The sequence below is a fragment of the Crocodylus porosus genome, unplaced genomic scaffold, assembly GCF_001723895.1.
Source record: "Crocodylus porosus isolate Cpor-Errol unplaced genomic scaffold, CroPor_comp1, whole genome shotgun sequence".
NCBI lineage: Eukaryota > Metazoa > Chordata > Crocodylia > Crocodylidae > Crocodylus > Crocodylus porosus.
In genome coordinates, this window is record NW_017728915.1 from 37,653,388 (window position 1) to 37,668,761 (window position 15,374).

A 15,374-nucleotide genomic window follows, 5' to 3' on the forward strand; every position below is an offset into this window, starting at 1 on the left:
TGAAGCAGCAGAGCCACACGGTTATGTGGCCTTCAGGGCTTCCTCCTAGCCTTCTGCAGCCTGTAAAGTATATGGGCAGATGAGTGAAGGCAGGCTCCATGGATCTGGACCTTGGACTAGGAGGGGGATTTGGATCTGTAAAAGCGGTGGGTGTGGGCCTGATGGGAAAGCAGAGGGCAAACAAGAAGCAACATGGACAAAATAGTAAGGCAGAAGTGCCTCAAGTACTTTACCAAGGGGCTTTGGCGGGAAGGGGCAAGAAGTGCATGGATTGGACTCTGCGTAGTCTCCATCCTCTGTTGAGTACGGCCCTTTACAAGCGAGCAAGAGAAGCCTGGCTGTCAAGACTTGCTGTTTCACTTCACCTGCTAGAGTGATCTAGTAGTAGACAAATGGCAGACCTGGCCGTGCACGGGGAGCTTCCCTCATCCCTTAACGATGCCATCCCCCAGAGGAAAAAAGGGCAGCGCGTGCTGCCGGCTCACCAGCACAGTCACAGTCCAAAACCATGTCTGCTGATGTCAAGCCATGGAAATAAAACATGGATCCTGACTCTCTCTTCCCATCAGGCCTGTGATCTGCAACTGGAATAACGGGGCTGTTCAGGGAACGATGCTGGTAAATGTTCTGGAAGCGCTGAACTAATGGATGAAGGAGAATGGAGCCGCAGCGAACCCCGGGGGAGGCAGGGTGAAAGCACGGAGGAATGCTTGTGGAGATGAGCAGATTTTGGCGAAGAGCAAACCCTGCTGTGAGAAAACCAAAGCGAGGGGGACAGATGCATGGCCACCGCATCCCACGCTCTATGGGGGGGTATCCTAACTGGCTAAGCAATCTCCGGGGAAGCCCCAGGAAAGGTGCAGATCATCCCTGGGACCTACCACTGCCGAATCTCCCTAGGGTGTTCTGAATGAGATATGGTACACATGGATGCTGGAAACCCACATGGGTGGTGGCACACAAGGGGGACATTTCCAAAGGCTTAAGGATGGGTGGATGCTGTGGGGCATGGGTACAAGCCCAAAAGGAGCAGTTTTTCTGCCCCTTTCCACAGGAGCGCCTAGGGCCAGGTCTCCAAGTGCTCAGGTGAGGACAGCTGATCCAAAGCCAGCAGTGCCTGGGATGCACCGGGGGGCTCAGCTCTTTTGCCACTTTGGTGCCTAAATGGATGCTGTGGATGTCTTAAATCTTGGTCGTGACTCTGGGTGTTAAGCACTTTGGAAACACCTGGCTCTGAGAGGGGATTATATGGCTCTTTAATACTGAAATGCAAACCCCCACCCCATCAAGCACCGAACACAGCAGAGGGACATAGGACTGGAAAGAGAGTCCTGGGTCCCTGTGTCCAGTCGCATTATCACAGACAGCCAGGTAACGGGTGTTTGTCCAAACGGGTCCATGAGGAGGTCCCTCTGGCCCCTCCTGCACACCGCAGCCACACAGGGCCCTAAGGACCCATGGAGAGAGAGACACAAGGTTCATAAAATTTAAATCAATCCATAATGAAATAATGAATCAGTCAGGGGTATTCTTCACTGCAGGAGCCGCCTGTTTCTTTGAAGATAGCATGGTATGCGTTGAATATTGCGTGGTATAGCTTTGAAGATGGCATGGTATAGCTTTGAGCAGGGGGTTGGCCTAGATGTGACCTTCTGAGGTCCCTTCAACCCTCATTGTCCCTGATGCTATGATTCTGTGGTGCTTTGCCTAAAACAATACATGCTTTACAATCCTAACACAGGCCAAATCACCTGGCTACTAAGACAACCACTCACCCCACACCCAGGTCTCCAGAGTATTTTAAAAGAAAATCTATCCTGATATTTCTTACAAGGTTTCATTCCATGCTTGCTTTTTTATTGTAAGCATCATTTATATTTTGTTCAGAGCAAACTTCCTCAGGGGATGGGCCGGCCGTGGCTTCTGGGGTGGGTGAGTGTGCACTGGAAGTTGGTTTCTATACAGTACTGGACTCCTTTGAATGGGGGGCTGGTCATATTCAAAGCATTGATAATTGACACGTGAAATACAGGGAAGATGCTTTAAACCATCTGGAGGGAAAAGAGAAGAGCTCTGATGCTTGCCAGCCATCACTCTGCTTTTGTATTGTATCTACAGCTGGACAGACATGGATGTGTTTTCTAGCAAAAAGTCTGGACAAAAATTTAAATGATCATTTTTCCTCTTGTGGTTTTCTTAAATATATATATTTAAGGCTCTCTCTCTCTCTCTCTCTCTATATATATATATAATGACATTTTTGATTGCTACTGAAACCTGAAAACTTTCAGATTGCATTTTCTTTCCCTTTTTTAAAATGAAAACCCATTGGTGAAACAGGCATTTCTTTAATGAGAGTTTTCACTGAATTGAAAAGATTTTCTATTAAAAAAGATCTCAACAAAAAATATTCCAACAGCTCCAGTTGCATCCTTTTGGCCCACTGCTTGATATACACACATGCACGCATACACAGTTATACAGTAACATATATATTAAAATATATTACTATCTAAGGCTAATGTATTTCAGTAGATAGGTATGCTAAATACCAATACAGATGTCTCTAAATCCAGCATCTGGAACCTCCCCAAATTTGAGCAGTTACAGATTCAGGTACCCTGTTCAGCAGTGAATCCACACGAAACATGTATTTCATTTCAACACACTCTAAGCACGTGCTTAAAGTTTAACTCAAGCTTAAAATGCGTGCATGTTGAACAGTGCCCTTGGATCTAAGCTGAGATTAGACATCTTGGATCAAATCAGGATGAGGTGAAAACATGATGCAGCCATCCAGGCAGGTGCATGGGATCCTTGCCATTACTGGAGCCTCTGGCCCCAGTGGCTTTAACTGTCCTGGCCCCTCCTGGGCTTGGGCCTCTGCACCTTGAACAATCTCAATTTCTCTTGGGCTTAGGCCTGCATTCTCTGCTCCTCCTGGGGCCAGACCTCTCCCCTCTGGGCTCAGGCTTCATTACCTTCAGTAGACTCTGCCCTTTGTGGGCTGCAGGTCCCTGGCTCTGGTTGTTCTCACCCCTCGCGGGCTGCAGGTATTTGAACCTGGTTGTTCTCACCCCGCACGGGCTGTGGGTCCCTAGCCCTACCTGCTCCCATCACTCAACGGCTGTGGCCCTGCTCCTCAGCCTTGGTCTCATGCCTCGGACCCTGCACTCCTGGGTCACTTGAGAGACCTCCACCACCCCTACGGCCTCAACCCCTGAACCACCGGTCTTGCCTCCCCCAGCTCAAGCGCTAGCCAGGAGCCTTGCTGCAGCCCTTCTGCACAGGAGCTCCCTGGCCCCAGGGCTAGACTGCCTGCCCAGCTCAAACCCTGGGCTTATATCCTGCAAGCCTGGCCCCTTTTGAGTCACGTGGCTCCCTTGATTGCCCTCTGCTTCACCTGCAGCCTGCCTTCCTTTAAAGTAGCAGGAGCACCAATCTCCCTGCCACCAAGGGATATTGCTGAAATGAAGTGGGCTCCAGGGGAAAGACAACTTTAGCGTGAATTCAGCGGCAGGGGTCGAGGAGTTACAGTGAGGCACATGCACAAAACCTCAGTAATGAATCGTAAGAATGAACCATACGTGAATGGGCTTTGCAACAGCAGGGTGCTGGGCCAGGTAGACGCTCCTGTCACCGAAGCAGACCCTGCCCCAAAGACTTTCCCGTGATGTTAAACAATGCATTCAAAGAAGACCCCTCTCCCCTTTCCTGCGAACAGCCGAGCCGGTAATAAAAACCGTGAGACCGGAGAGAGTGGGATTAAAGCAGGGAGGAGGGGGAACAAAAATAAATGGAGCAAGCCCTCTGGCTTGCCTTCGTCTAGGAAATCCCTCCTCTCCACACTGATAGTTTCCAGCCTGCCATTAAAATGCATGGTGCTGAAGGCTAACCCTATGGCCTGTTTGTCTGAGATTAGCCTCCTATCTCCGAGGAGGTGGTAGAGCTCTGTTCTGGGAGTCTCCACATTACGCAGTTCCTGTCTCTTTAAATCCAAGCTGAGCAAGGAGCTGAGCTGAGAGCCCAGGATCTGTTCTCCTTAATAAGCAAGATTTAAACCCGTTAGGAAGACAGGAAGACGGGGAGGGGGCACTGCAGGACGAAAGGGGGCAGCAGGAGGACCCCTTTTGCCTCAGACTGGAGATACAAAAAAAAAGGAGGAAAAAAAAAAGGACCCCTCCTCCCCCATCCTTTCTTTGACAGTCCTGATCAAAGCCTCCCAAAGAGCATCTCTCTGAGCCAAGATGTGGGACTTATTCCAAAAACCAAGCGGAGACCTAATGGAGTGAGGTTTGCCGGGGGAAGAAATAAAATCAGATCAGTTGTTTTCTAGGGTGAGGGGGGTGTGTGTGTGTGTGTGTGTGTGTGTGAGCGAGGGAGAGAGAGGGAGTGCGTGAGACTGAGAGAGCGAGGGAGACAGATAGAGAGACACAGACACTGCATTGCTGCTGATCCACGAGTCTCCAGGAAACACAGCCCCCAATATGCTGCTGCTCTTGCTGCTTTTGCTAGGGCTGGGGCGGTCGAGTCTATACCAGCAGCAAGGCAGCCCCAGGTGGAGGTCACAGCTCTGCTTTTTTTTTTTCTGAACCAGGGATTTTTTTTCTTTTTTAAGCGTATTATTATCATTTTTTAAAATTCAGTTGGCATTGGGCCTCCTTCCCCCACCCCCTTCCCTTCCCCAGGCTCTGCCTTGGATGGTTTTAGGTGGAGTCGTTTGCACCAAAACCCTAGAGCTGCCGTTGTTCTTGCTGCTATTTTTTTGTGTGTGTGTGCATGTGTGTGTGTGTGTGTGTGATACTGTTTCCACAGCAAGAGAAGGAAGCACTGATCCTGAACATACTCCCAGAGAATGAATAATCGTGAACAACTGACTCAAGCAGCTCCCTGCCTCTGGTGCATGATTTAGATTCGGCTTTATTTTGTTTTTCTTCCAATCCTGGTGCAGTTTTTATTTTGCTGCTTTGTTTGGTTTTTTTTTTTTGGTTCATCTTTTGGGGGATTTGCAAACCGAATTACATGCATGTCCAGTGGGGGAAGGTTTAATTTTGACGATGGAGGGTCTTACTGTGGAGGATGGGAGGACGGAAAGGCTCACGGCCATGGAATCTGTACCGGCCCGAAGGGTCAAGGCGAGTATTCAGGATCCTGGAGTCACGGCTTTGAGGTGCTGGGGGTCTACACCTGGCCCAGTGGCAACACTTACCAGGGCACCTGGGCGCAGGGCAAGCGCCATGGCATTGGCGTGGAGAGCAAGGGGAAGTGGGTGTACAAAGGAGAGTGGACCCATGGATTTAAGGGACGGTACGGGCTCCGAGAATGCACCGGCAACGGGGCCAAATATGAAGGCACCTGGAGCAATGGATTACAGGACGGCTACGGCACAGAGACCTACTCGGATGGAGGTAAGTGCTGCATTAATCTCATTTCAGCTTGATCAGTGTGTGAAATGGAGGAATATTGGGGGGGGGGACGAGAGGCTGGGAGAAATCCCTCCCTCCAAGCCTGCCCCTTTGTCTGGGCTCAACTCTCCGAGTTTGCAGCCTGCTTGTTGGGAGTGCGCGATAATCATACCAATTTCCTGCAGGATTTAGGAAGCCAGCCCAGCATGGCATTAGCACACAACCGTTTGCTACAGGTAGCCCCATATGTTCGGTGGGGCTCTGACATGTTTTCCCCTGCCAGATTAGCAGGGGCTTTTCAGAGAGGGGTGTATACGTGTGCGACGCGTGCGTGCCTGAACCAGAGGGACACACAAATCTAACGCAGGGGGGTCGGGGAGGGGTAGGAGGCAGCACAGGCAAGTTGAAAGCAGCTAGGCCAAGTTGCACATGGGATTCACAGTTGTGGACGCACCATTATAACCTGTAGGATTGCCACCAAGTGTCCAAAGCCACCCTGGGTCGGAGAGGGGACTGCGCTGGGAAGTGTTACACAGCCCTTTGAAAGACCAGCTCTAGGAAACAGCTCTGGGCAAGTCTGGTATCACCTTCCAGTCCCCTCCAAACACGGCCCCGCACTTGGCTCGCTTGAAAATCCCAGGTGAAAGACTTTAATTCCAGCAAGCTTCTGCACTCCGATTTCACCGCTTAATTCATACGGTAGAGGCTCAGAGGCATAGGAGGAGCTGTTCTGTGCAGTCAACATGGCTTATTAAGATGTTGAGGGGAAAGCAGGATTAAATCAAAACGAGAATGATCAAAAATTGCCAGACTAACAAGCTTCTAGGGCCTGGCTTGGAAAAACAGCTGCACTTCTGCTGGAAGTGGCTGTATCATTCTCTCTCATTTCAGTGGCTCTTTCCTTCTAAATTGCCATCATAATAAGAATCAGGCCTACCTGGCAGAAGCCAGTGGGAATTAATGATGGTGGCCCGCTGTTTTTATGTGTGTATCATCATCAAAACTGGCTCGTTCCTCTGGATGTTGTCATTTTCCAGAACTCTTGGGTTGAGAAAATTGCAGTGTTTATGAGACACATCCCTGTCTTCCTGCAAGCTGGGAAGAACAGTCCTTTTTCGAAGATGTGTCTCTGGAAAATACAGTGTACTGCCTGGTTTTAAAATAAGAAGGCAAGATTAATAGTACCTGAAACTGCACTTGGCTTTTTTTTTTTTTGCCTTAAATGAAAAATCAAACAATCCCTTCTTCGCAGTAATGTTGCAGTGGTAGGCTTCTCCCAAAAGAAAATATAGTTGCAATCTTTGGCTTCACATAACTGGACAAAAAAGATTTGGGAGCCCATTTTAAAACTGTGATGATTTGTGTTTTGAAGGACTCTTTAGATAGCTGCAGTCTTCTGTTCAGAATAAACTAGGGCTGAAGAATAATTGGTTTGGTTTTTTTTGCATATGCATATAAAATATTAGGGCTGGATCCTGAGAAATTCGGTATGCTCTTCACTGTATTACTGCCTTTCAGTTCCTCTGTGGACATCTAGAGCCCTGACAATTGCATTTTAAGTAAGGACAGACACAAGTCGGACTTCCCAAGTCTCAACAAACTCCTAGGCTCTGTGGAATACATGTTGCAAGGCTGAGAGCGTATGCATGCATGCATACACAGGCACAAACGTGCTGTCACCAGCAGTTCATACTTGTGTCTAATTGCAGCAGAGCAGTTCTCTGGGAAGTCTGGGTAACATAGCCAAGCAATCCACAGTCCCTAAGAACCTACCAGAAATAAACCTTTCCCCACATCTAGTCAGGCTGCTCTTGCTTTCCAGTGTTTGCCATTTAAAATAAAAATCTTATGTTAAGAAGAGCTAGGGGCAGGAAAAACGATGCCGTCTTCAGCAGGGCTGTTCCCTCTGAGACCAGATGAACAGTCACAAAGATAGGGAAAGGTCTATATTAAATGTGTAAAATGGTAGCTATGGGTAGGCCTGTGATTGCCAACAGCAAGTGGGAAGTACGCAATGTGCATTTTGCAGGCCCGTCTTCATTCCCTTCATCCCCCAAGCCATCGTCATGTCTCATTCTGATGCTCACCTTGGGATGACTGTGCCCAAGTAAAACTGCACTCAGGTGAACTCAGTGCTGGGCTCTCTAGGCTGTGGCCCTTTCCCAAATGGATGTCTCCACTCAGTCTGGGTGAAAACGCCTGAGCTGGGCAGCTCCTGGCTCCTTGATACTAAATCCTAATAAACCTCATGCGTTTGGATAACAGAGTCTGGATGCAGTAATTAGACTGAATGAATCTCTGTGCAGCTACTAGGAGAAAGAGGCAACTATTGGAAATCTGGTGTATGTCATTAATCTATCCCAATGATTAGCTTTGTCACTTTGTGGTGTATTAGAATCCTTGTCCCATCATCTGCCACTTGCCATGGACGATAAATGTCAGTCCCCTGAGTTTTTTTAGCAAATCAAGTGGTGCTAAAAGACAGGTCACTGCCCATGTAGCAGCATTCAGAAAGCAGGCTGCTAGTGCATTAAAGATTTTGACTCTAATTCTACTTTTCCTTGCACGATTGCTAGAAAAGCAGCACAGCATCAGCAAAGTCTCAGAACTCCAGCAATCACTGCCAGCGCTGACTTGGGGAAACAGTATTTTGCATGAATAAAGCACAGATGTATTGTACATTTTAGCTTGGGGCCAGGATATGGAAGGCAATGAAGTCAGCTTTGTTTCTGCCAGCTTCTTTCTGACCTGCTCAGACCCTTTCACCCTACCACATCACATGTAAAGTGCTCACACCTGTCATGCACACACAAACATGCACACATGCACACTCATCCCCCACCACATCACATGTAATGGGCTTACACCTGTCATGCACACACAAACATGCACACTCATCCCCCATATGCAGATTGCAGATTCTCACACCTCCCACACAGACACACTCATCACCATGCACACAGAGACACATCCTCACCCCCGTGCTCACCTACCCACACAGCCACATAGTCCCTGCAACCCCTACAAATTCTCGCACTGTCCCTAACTCTAATGCACACCTGCCAAGCCCCAAGACAGCCACTCACGCATCCCTGCAGCAGAACCGTCTCATAAACACACAGAACCCCGCACATAAGCACATCTTGTGTGTCCTCAAATAGTCACCTGTCACAGGTGGCACATACACCCTCTTCTGTGCTCCCCTGGTGCAGTTATACACCCCCGACCCGGCACCAAACACACACACTCACCAACCTTATACCTGCTGCATACTAAGTTCCTCGCACAATGTGCAAACTCCCAGGATGCCCACAGATCCTACTTGGCAAATACTTCTGCCCCTTCAACCTTTCACACCATCTCCTCCCCATTGATAAACGCATACCTTACACATAAACAGGCCTTGAACAATGGATTTACTAGTGTGCTTTATATCAAATTCTGATTTACTGGACTAGATGCTCCCTCCCTCCAGATTAACACCAGTATTACTCCATTGATTTTAGGGGAGTTATACCATCATAAAAATGGATTAACACCATGGTGAATTTGGGTTGGCTCTGTTCTGCCTTGGTGTTATGGTTGACGGAGCCAGTGATCAGACACCTGTTAAAAGCGCAGGGCAAGGGACAGTATCATGGGCCTGGCTTTAAGGACATGAGTTCTCCCACCGCATTCAAGTGTTCATGCAGTGCCTCATTGTGGTGCCAGTGAAAATTTCAGAATATTAAACTATTTCACCTAAACAGCACTAGAGGTCTCGGGGGAGGGAAAGGGTTTTTGTTTTTTTTAAAGGCTCTGCTTGAATCAGAAATAAATCTCTGCTGTAGAAATCCTATAAAAGCAAAACACCGACTCAAGGTAAAAGCGTTGTGGTGCGAAGCAGATTTGTTTCTCGTTGCTGAAACAATGGCCACTAAGGTGAAGAGAGGTGGGGCTGGAGGCGCTAAAGCAAGTATCACATCCATTGTTGCCAGTCTTGGTCCTAAAAATTGCTACTGACAAAAAATAGCCTGAAAGCTATTTCCCCCCCCATCTGTCTCTGTTCTAGCTGATTTATATTTGGAAATTGAGACGGGGTTTGGTGAAGAATAGCAAGCAGTAGCATCCTCTGGAAATAGCTGAGTGACTACACCTGGCTGACATGAAGAGTTCAAATGAAGCTGGGCAAACCTCAGGAACACAACCGCCCACAGCCCCATCAGGGCAGGTGCTGAAGACTTGCCAGCTTAAGTCTTCAGGACCATGGAGAGAAACTAGCATGGCGTGGAGCCGGCACACAGCCCCTCATGCCCGATGAGCCCGTCCGCTCCCCGCCGGAGCATGGCGCATGCCAAAGGCTGGTGTCACTCAGTCAGGTGTCTCCTAAAAACAATAAACCCAAGCACCCTAACAAATCTGGGCGAATAGTCTTCCTACGTTGAGTCAGTGTGCTTTTAAACCCAGGCCGCGTGCTCTACTGTAGGATGCTTTATGCAACAAGAAATGTTTTTTTTCTGCACGTTCACCTTCCACCTCTTCCATCATCACACCAGGAATGACTTGGGTGGGATAAATTACCAGGGGGAGACAAAAGACTAAATGCAGGCATGCTCCTGTGCCAAATGCTGGTGAGTCGATCAAGATTTAGATGGGCTTCTGCAGTTTGAAGTGTCTGAGGAAACGCCTGGCCATGACTTGGGCCCAAGATTTTGCATGTGGTACAAGCCACATATATCCATTCAGCTGTCCCAAATACCAGGATTATTGCCACCTACATTAGTCTGGCGATATTTTCTCTATCCATTCAGTTGGGAGGGGTGGGGGTAAGTCAAATAGCAGTATTTTCATTGCCGTAATATAAGGATGGGCATGTAGATTTTGTGCCTGGGCCAGCAACTTTTCATGACAGTTTTGGAAAGCTGCCAGAGAGTTGCCAAGTGCTTTGCAACCAGGAAGAGAGAAAGAGAGGTTGATTCAGTGGATAGGACAAGGTGTTGGGAGGCCTGGCTTTTATCCTAGACTCTGCTAGGATAGTGTTAGGACCCATCCTGGTAGTATTAGGATCCATGATTTCTCCCATACCTCAGTTCTATCACCTATAAAATGGACATAAGCATACTTCCATTCCCTCTCTGGTCAAGTGCATTGAGCTCTTTAGGTAGAAAATGTTGCTCTAAGAAAAACACAAGACATCCCAAAAAGTCAGAGAAGGAAAATCAAGTTCTTGGCTTGTTAATTGTACAAAGAAAAGCTATCCAGAGGAAGAGCTGAGCTGCTAGACTGGAGTAGTGTGTGGCTGGTCCTATCATTGATCTATCTAGAGGAGCTTGGCCAAAATTTACCAATGAAAACCCTAGTAAAGTCAGTATATAAGTAAAAAGGATTTGTCCCAATTTCCTTGATGTAGACATTGTCTATTATAAACAACCTTGGCAGACTACTATTAAGGGAACATTAGACAGAATATAGTTAGCTTTTTACGTATATGATTTCTACAGATTTTTTACATGCTGTAGGGAGCTCACCATAGAAATAGGGAAATTACCATGAGATCTATTCATAGCCCGGTGGGGGGGGGGTTGGGGTGCAAAGTATCATACAAGTATCAGATCCTGTGTTATTCTGTTCCTGGAAATGGCTTGTTGAGACATTAAAAAAAGTCAGTTGGAAACAAACACAGATACGTACTGTTCCCTAAAATATCCAGGTTCCTGCCGAATCCAACGGCACAGTCCTAATTGATGCAAATAAGCTGATTTTTAAAAACCTGTTAGATTCATTATAATAATAACTTTCTTTGTAAAGGCTCCTGCTGCCTAGTAGCCAGGGTGCATCACACACCTTAAAATACAACAACGATAATAAGTGAATGGTAATTAAAACAACTTAACATGCCAAACACAGGAACACAAGCCAAATGCTGCATCAAGCGATGCCATTAAACAGAAGTGATATGGTCTCTTTGTGATACTTACCTCACTGGAATATGATAGGTAGTTTCAGGTACAAATTGGTACTTGCGGGGGGAAAGCAATTTGATCCAGGTAATAATACATAACGCAGGAAGATAAGAACTGCCTGGGCTGGGGCTATGGTCTGTCTAGGCCAGTCTCCGACAACGGCAAGCAGCGGACGCTGCAGGGAAGGGGGCTAAACCCACATGGTAGGTGAACTTAGACTAGCCTGTCCCCTAGATAGGTCTCAACCTGATCTGCAGCAGAGACTGGTATCAACCCTGAGACACAAGGTCTAATATATCTGCAAAATGTGTGGTCTTTAATTGCAATACCTTGCGTAGGAACACAGAGGTGCTTTTCACTGGAAGCTCTCAATGCGCTTCACCAAGCATGGAAGATACTACCACCTGTTTTACTAGGGCCATGTCTACCCTGTCTCCACGCCGGGCCTAGGACCACTGTTGGGAAGCACGCCTCGTCCGCTCACTCCCACTCCACGTGCACCAGACCCTAGGAAGGAGGCACTCAGGCATGCTCTGTCGTGGCCACATTGCCACCATCTTGGGATGTGGCACATGCAGCATGGGAGTGAGCACGCAGGGCCCGTTTCGTGGCAGTGCTCCTGGTTGCAGCATGGAGGCACTGGCGAATGGGATTGTTCACAGGCTTCAAATGAAGCCCATGCTTAAGTGTTTTGCTGGATCTGGACCATAAAGGAGCCAATAACAAAGCACAGCATAAAACTAAAAGGAAGTCTTTTCTGCTGTAAGCACTAGGCCACATCACCTTCCTTACTGCCGCATCCCAGTTGAGGAGTCCTGCTATTTCATGCAGGGATAGGCATTAGAGATGGAGCAAGACCAATTAGATCAGTCGATCCATCTTCTTGCAAGGGCAGGATACAGTCCCCTGACACAGAATGGATTTGACGTTCAAGTGGTGCTGCCCTTGAGCTGAGCCAAAACTTGGAGAAGTCATCAAGAGGAGATTTCAGGCATCTGAGAGAAGCAGACACTTTCCTTTCTTAGGAGTATTTTTCATGAGTATTCCAATGCGGTTTCTACTTTCACATTAAAGTCTTAGCACCTCCAATCAGTGCCATCACAAAGGCCCAAGCAGGCTCATTTGGGGGGCAAAACTTGGAGCCTGATCCTGCCTCACTGAAGTCAGTGGAACTTTTGCCATTGACTTCCAGGGGTTGGGATGGGGCTTTGCAATTCTTGTTTTAGACCAGTCCTGGGAATACCCAGCAGCTGAACCCCCTTCTTGCTGCTAGACTTTGTCCTTTCAAGTCGGGGCAGAAGCACCCAAGCAAGGGTGCCCTGGAGGTCCATGGGGAGAAGCTTTGAGGTGCTGCTCCCTATGCTACATGCCCTTTGGTATTACAACAGAGCCCTGAGATGTCATTCTGGCCATCCCCCTCACTCCTGGAAATCATCCCTACTGGAGAGGACTGGTATGAAACAGGGCTGCTAACCTTCCCTGCCCCCAACTTTTTACTGCAAGTAATAGCAGGGGACTAGATTCAATTGCCCAGGATTCGGTGTGTTCTGATCTTGCAGTAGGAGCCCCAGCTCCTGGAATCACATGTTGACATTCATTTTTCAGCTTTAAGCAAGTATTTGGCTTTCCTCATTGCACAGAAATGCTTGAAAAGGTGGGCTTAGAGACCCGAAGGCTAACAAAGAAGAACTTTTAAAATATTGTTTCTTAAAATCCATAGCTTTTTAACCCCATCTCCTGCTCTTTCCTTTTTGGAAAGGGGTGCTCTCAGGCTTTTTCAGCAGTCATGGCTGACAAGACTGACACGGTCAGGCTGTTATTCTTTACATTGCTGACTGAGATATCATTGCGGTGTGAGCCCCATTGAGGTGTCATTGTGGGGTAAGCGCCACTGAGGTATCACTGTGGTGTAAGCCCCATTGAGGTATCATTGCGGTGTGAGCCCCATTGAGGTATCATTGTGGGGTAAGCGCCACTGAGGTATCACTGTGGTGCAAGCCCCATTGAGGTATCATTGCGGTGTGAGCCCCATTGAGGTATCACTGGGCACAGTAAGCGCCAAGCAGGGGAGAGGAATTGTTCAGGGTAACGGAATAATGGGATGAAACAAAGAAAAAGGATGAGGCTAATGAGCAGTCAGCGGGAGGAAACTCTATGCAGGACTGTGCTTGGAGCTGAAATAAAGAGATGGGACCTGATTCCCAACTGATTTTCACAGCGCTGGACCTGGCTGGGGATCCAGACGTGTAGCTACAGTGGGGCTGCAACCTATTTACCCCAGCTGCTGTGGTGACTTACAGCAGTGATGGATTCGGCCCATGGAGTCCAATACAGCAAGTAGGCAAGGCACCCTTCAGAGGAGGGCTCCTGGTCTGATTGGAGGACTGGCACCAGCACAAACCAGTATCACCACTAGTGATTAACTGAAAGCACTGGTCACACTGTTTGTAGGACTGGGGCTTCCAACTGCTTGAGATTTAGCCCCGGGGGCTTCCCTTACTATGCCCGTGTAACATGACCAACACAACGGGGCTCCGATCTCAGCCGAAGCCTTGACACTCCTCTGTAATATAAATAGATATGTTGCTTCATGTACCACTAAGTTTGGTCCTTAGCAATGTGACCAGGTAGCTTGGAGAAAAACACGTCTATGGCAAAGAGGTGTACTTTGTGTTTGCTAGTTGGTTTCCCCCCAGATATGACATTTACGGACAGGCTCAAGAGATTGAAACCGAGATGGTCCCATGTAACGAAGAGCTGGCCCTGGTGCCAAGTGGGAGGCTCCCACTGTTCAGAACGTGCAGATCCTCCTTCATTTTTGCTTCCGAGTAGGAGCGCCAGAGCAAGCTACATCAGTCTGTAAACAGGCAAGAGAATGACGACCATAGTAATGGTGAGGATGATTTGATTATAGAAATGCTCACACCACGCTAGGCTGTTTGCAGATGTGCACAGGGGGATGGGTCCCCCCTGGATCCCACAGCCTACTGTAAAAAAGGCATCACAGGCTGAGCTTTGTTCATGCATTCACTCCTGTGGCCTCCTCGTAGTTTCTGAGGGCCAGTTCACTTTGACTGCTATTTTGTCACCCTTTTTTTAATCAAATTCCTGAATATACTGCTAAATATAGTGAGGTATGTTTTGCAGTAGTGACGAGAGTCTTAGGCCTCTTCTACGCAGTCGTACCGGTATCCTTAGCTTTGTTATGGGAGTGATTTGTCCACCAAAATGGTTAATACCAATACGATGCTACATGTGGGATGACACACATGGGTATAAAGGTGCCACATACTGGCTTAATTGGTCCCTCTACCCTAGCAGAAACAGGTGCCCTGGTGCAGGAACATGAGGCTGGAAAGGAGCCGTTTGGGTTATCAAGTCCAGCCGCCAACATCAGTACCAATTGCTTTTCTACCAATTTAAGTGCAGCCATGTACTAGGGGATTGCACTGATATAGGTAAAGCAGCACCACTTCTACATGTAGATGAGCCCTCAGGAACATGAGACTTTATTACAGGGATCAGCCAGGAAAGTAGTGCCAAGAAGTGGGGGGTGATCGTGGCGTTTTATATGAGGATTACTGGATTGGAGGATTAGCTGAATGAGAATTAGCCAGCTTCTACTGTACTTTGTCAGAGGAGCATGTTAGAAATAATAAAGGCACTGAATGCATTTCAGTGGTTTTAGTATCCTAGATACTGAAGCCTAAGAGAGTTTTTTGGCCCTGATCCTAACCTCAGGTCTGAGGGTGTTTGCTTGTGCAGCTACAGCTGGAGGATGGTTGCCTTGCTTTGTCAGGAAAGGAGGTCAGAGAGGGCATGGGAGCTCCCCCAGCGCTGCCAGTTCACCCCTGGTTATAGTGCTGGTTTCTATTTCAGCTGTGCTCCCACCACATCTCCTACCTTGACCTGAAGCTAGCGGCATCCCAATACAGCCCAATGCAGTGTTCAGAAATTATTGCTAACCCTAGCAACTGGAAGATGTTCTAATAATGACTATTTTGGTTCTTTTGTGTCCCCATGCCTC

The 15,374-nt window shown here is 47.9% G+C and overlaps 1 protein-coding gene across 1 annotated transcript in view; it reads left to right on the forward strand.

The window, feature by feature from the left end:
* Positions 1–4,620: 4,620 nt before the first annotated feature.
* The window catches only part of JPH3 (junctophilin 3), a 92,440-nt gene continuing 81,686 nt past the window's right edge, over positions 4,621–15,374 (forward strand). The window contains exon 1 of the mRNA XM_019535999.1: positions 4,621–5,408. Within this exon, the coding sequence (XP_019391544.1) occupies positions 5,027–5,408 (382 nt within the window). The 5' untranslated portion in view covers positions 4,621–5,026. The remainder of the gene's footprint in view (positions 5,409–15,374) is intronic.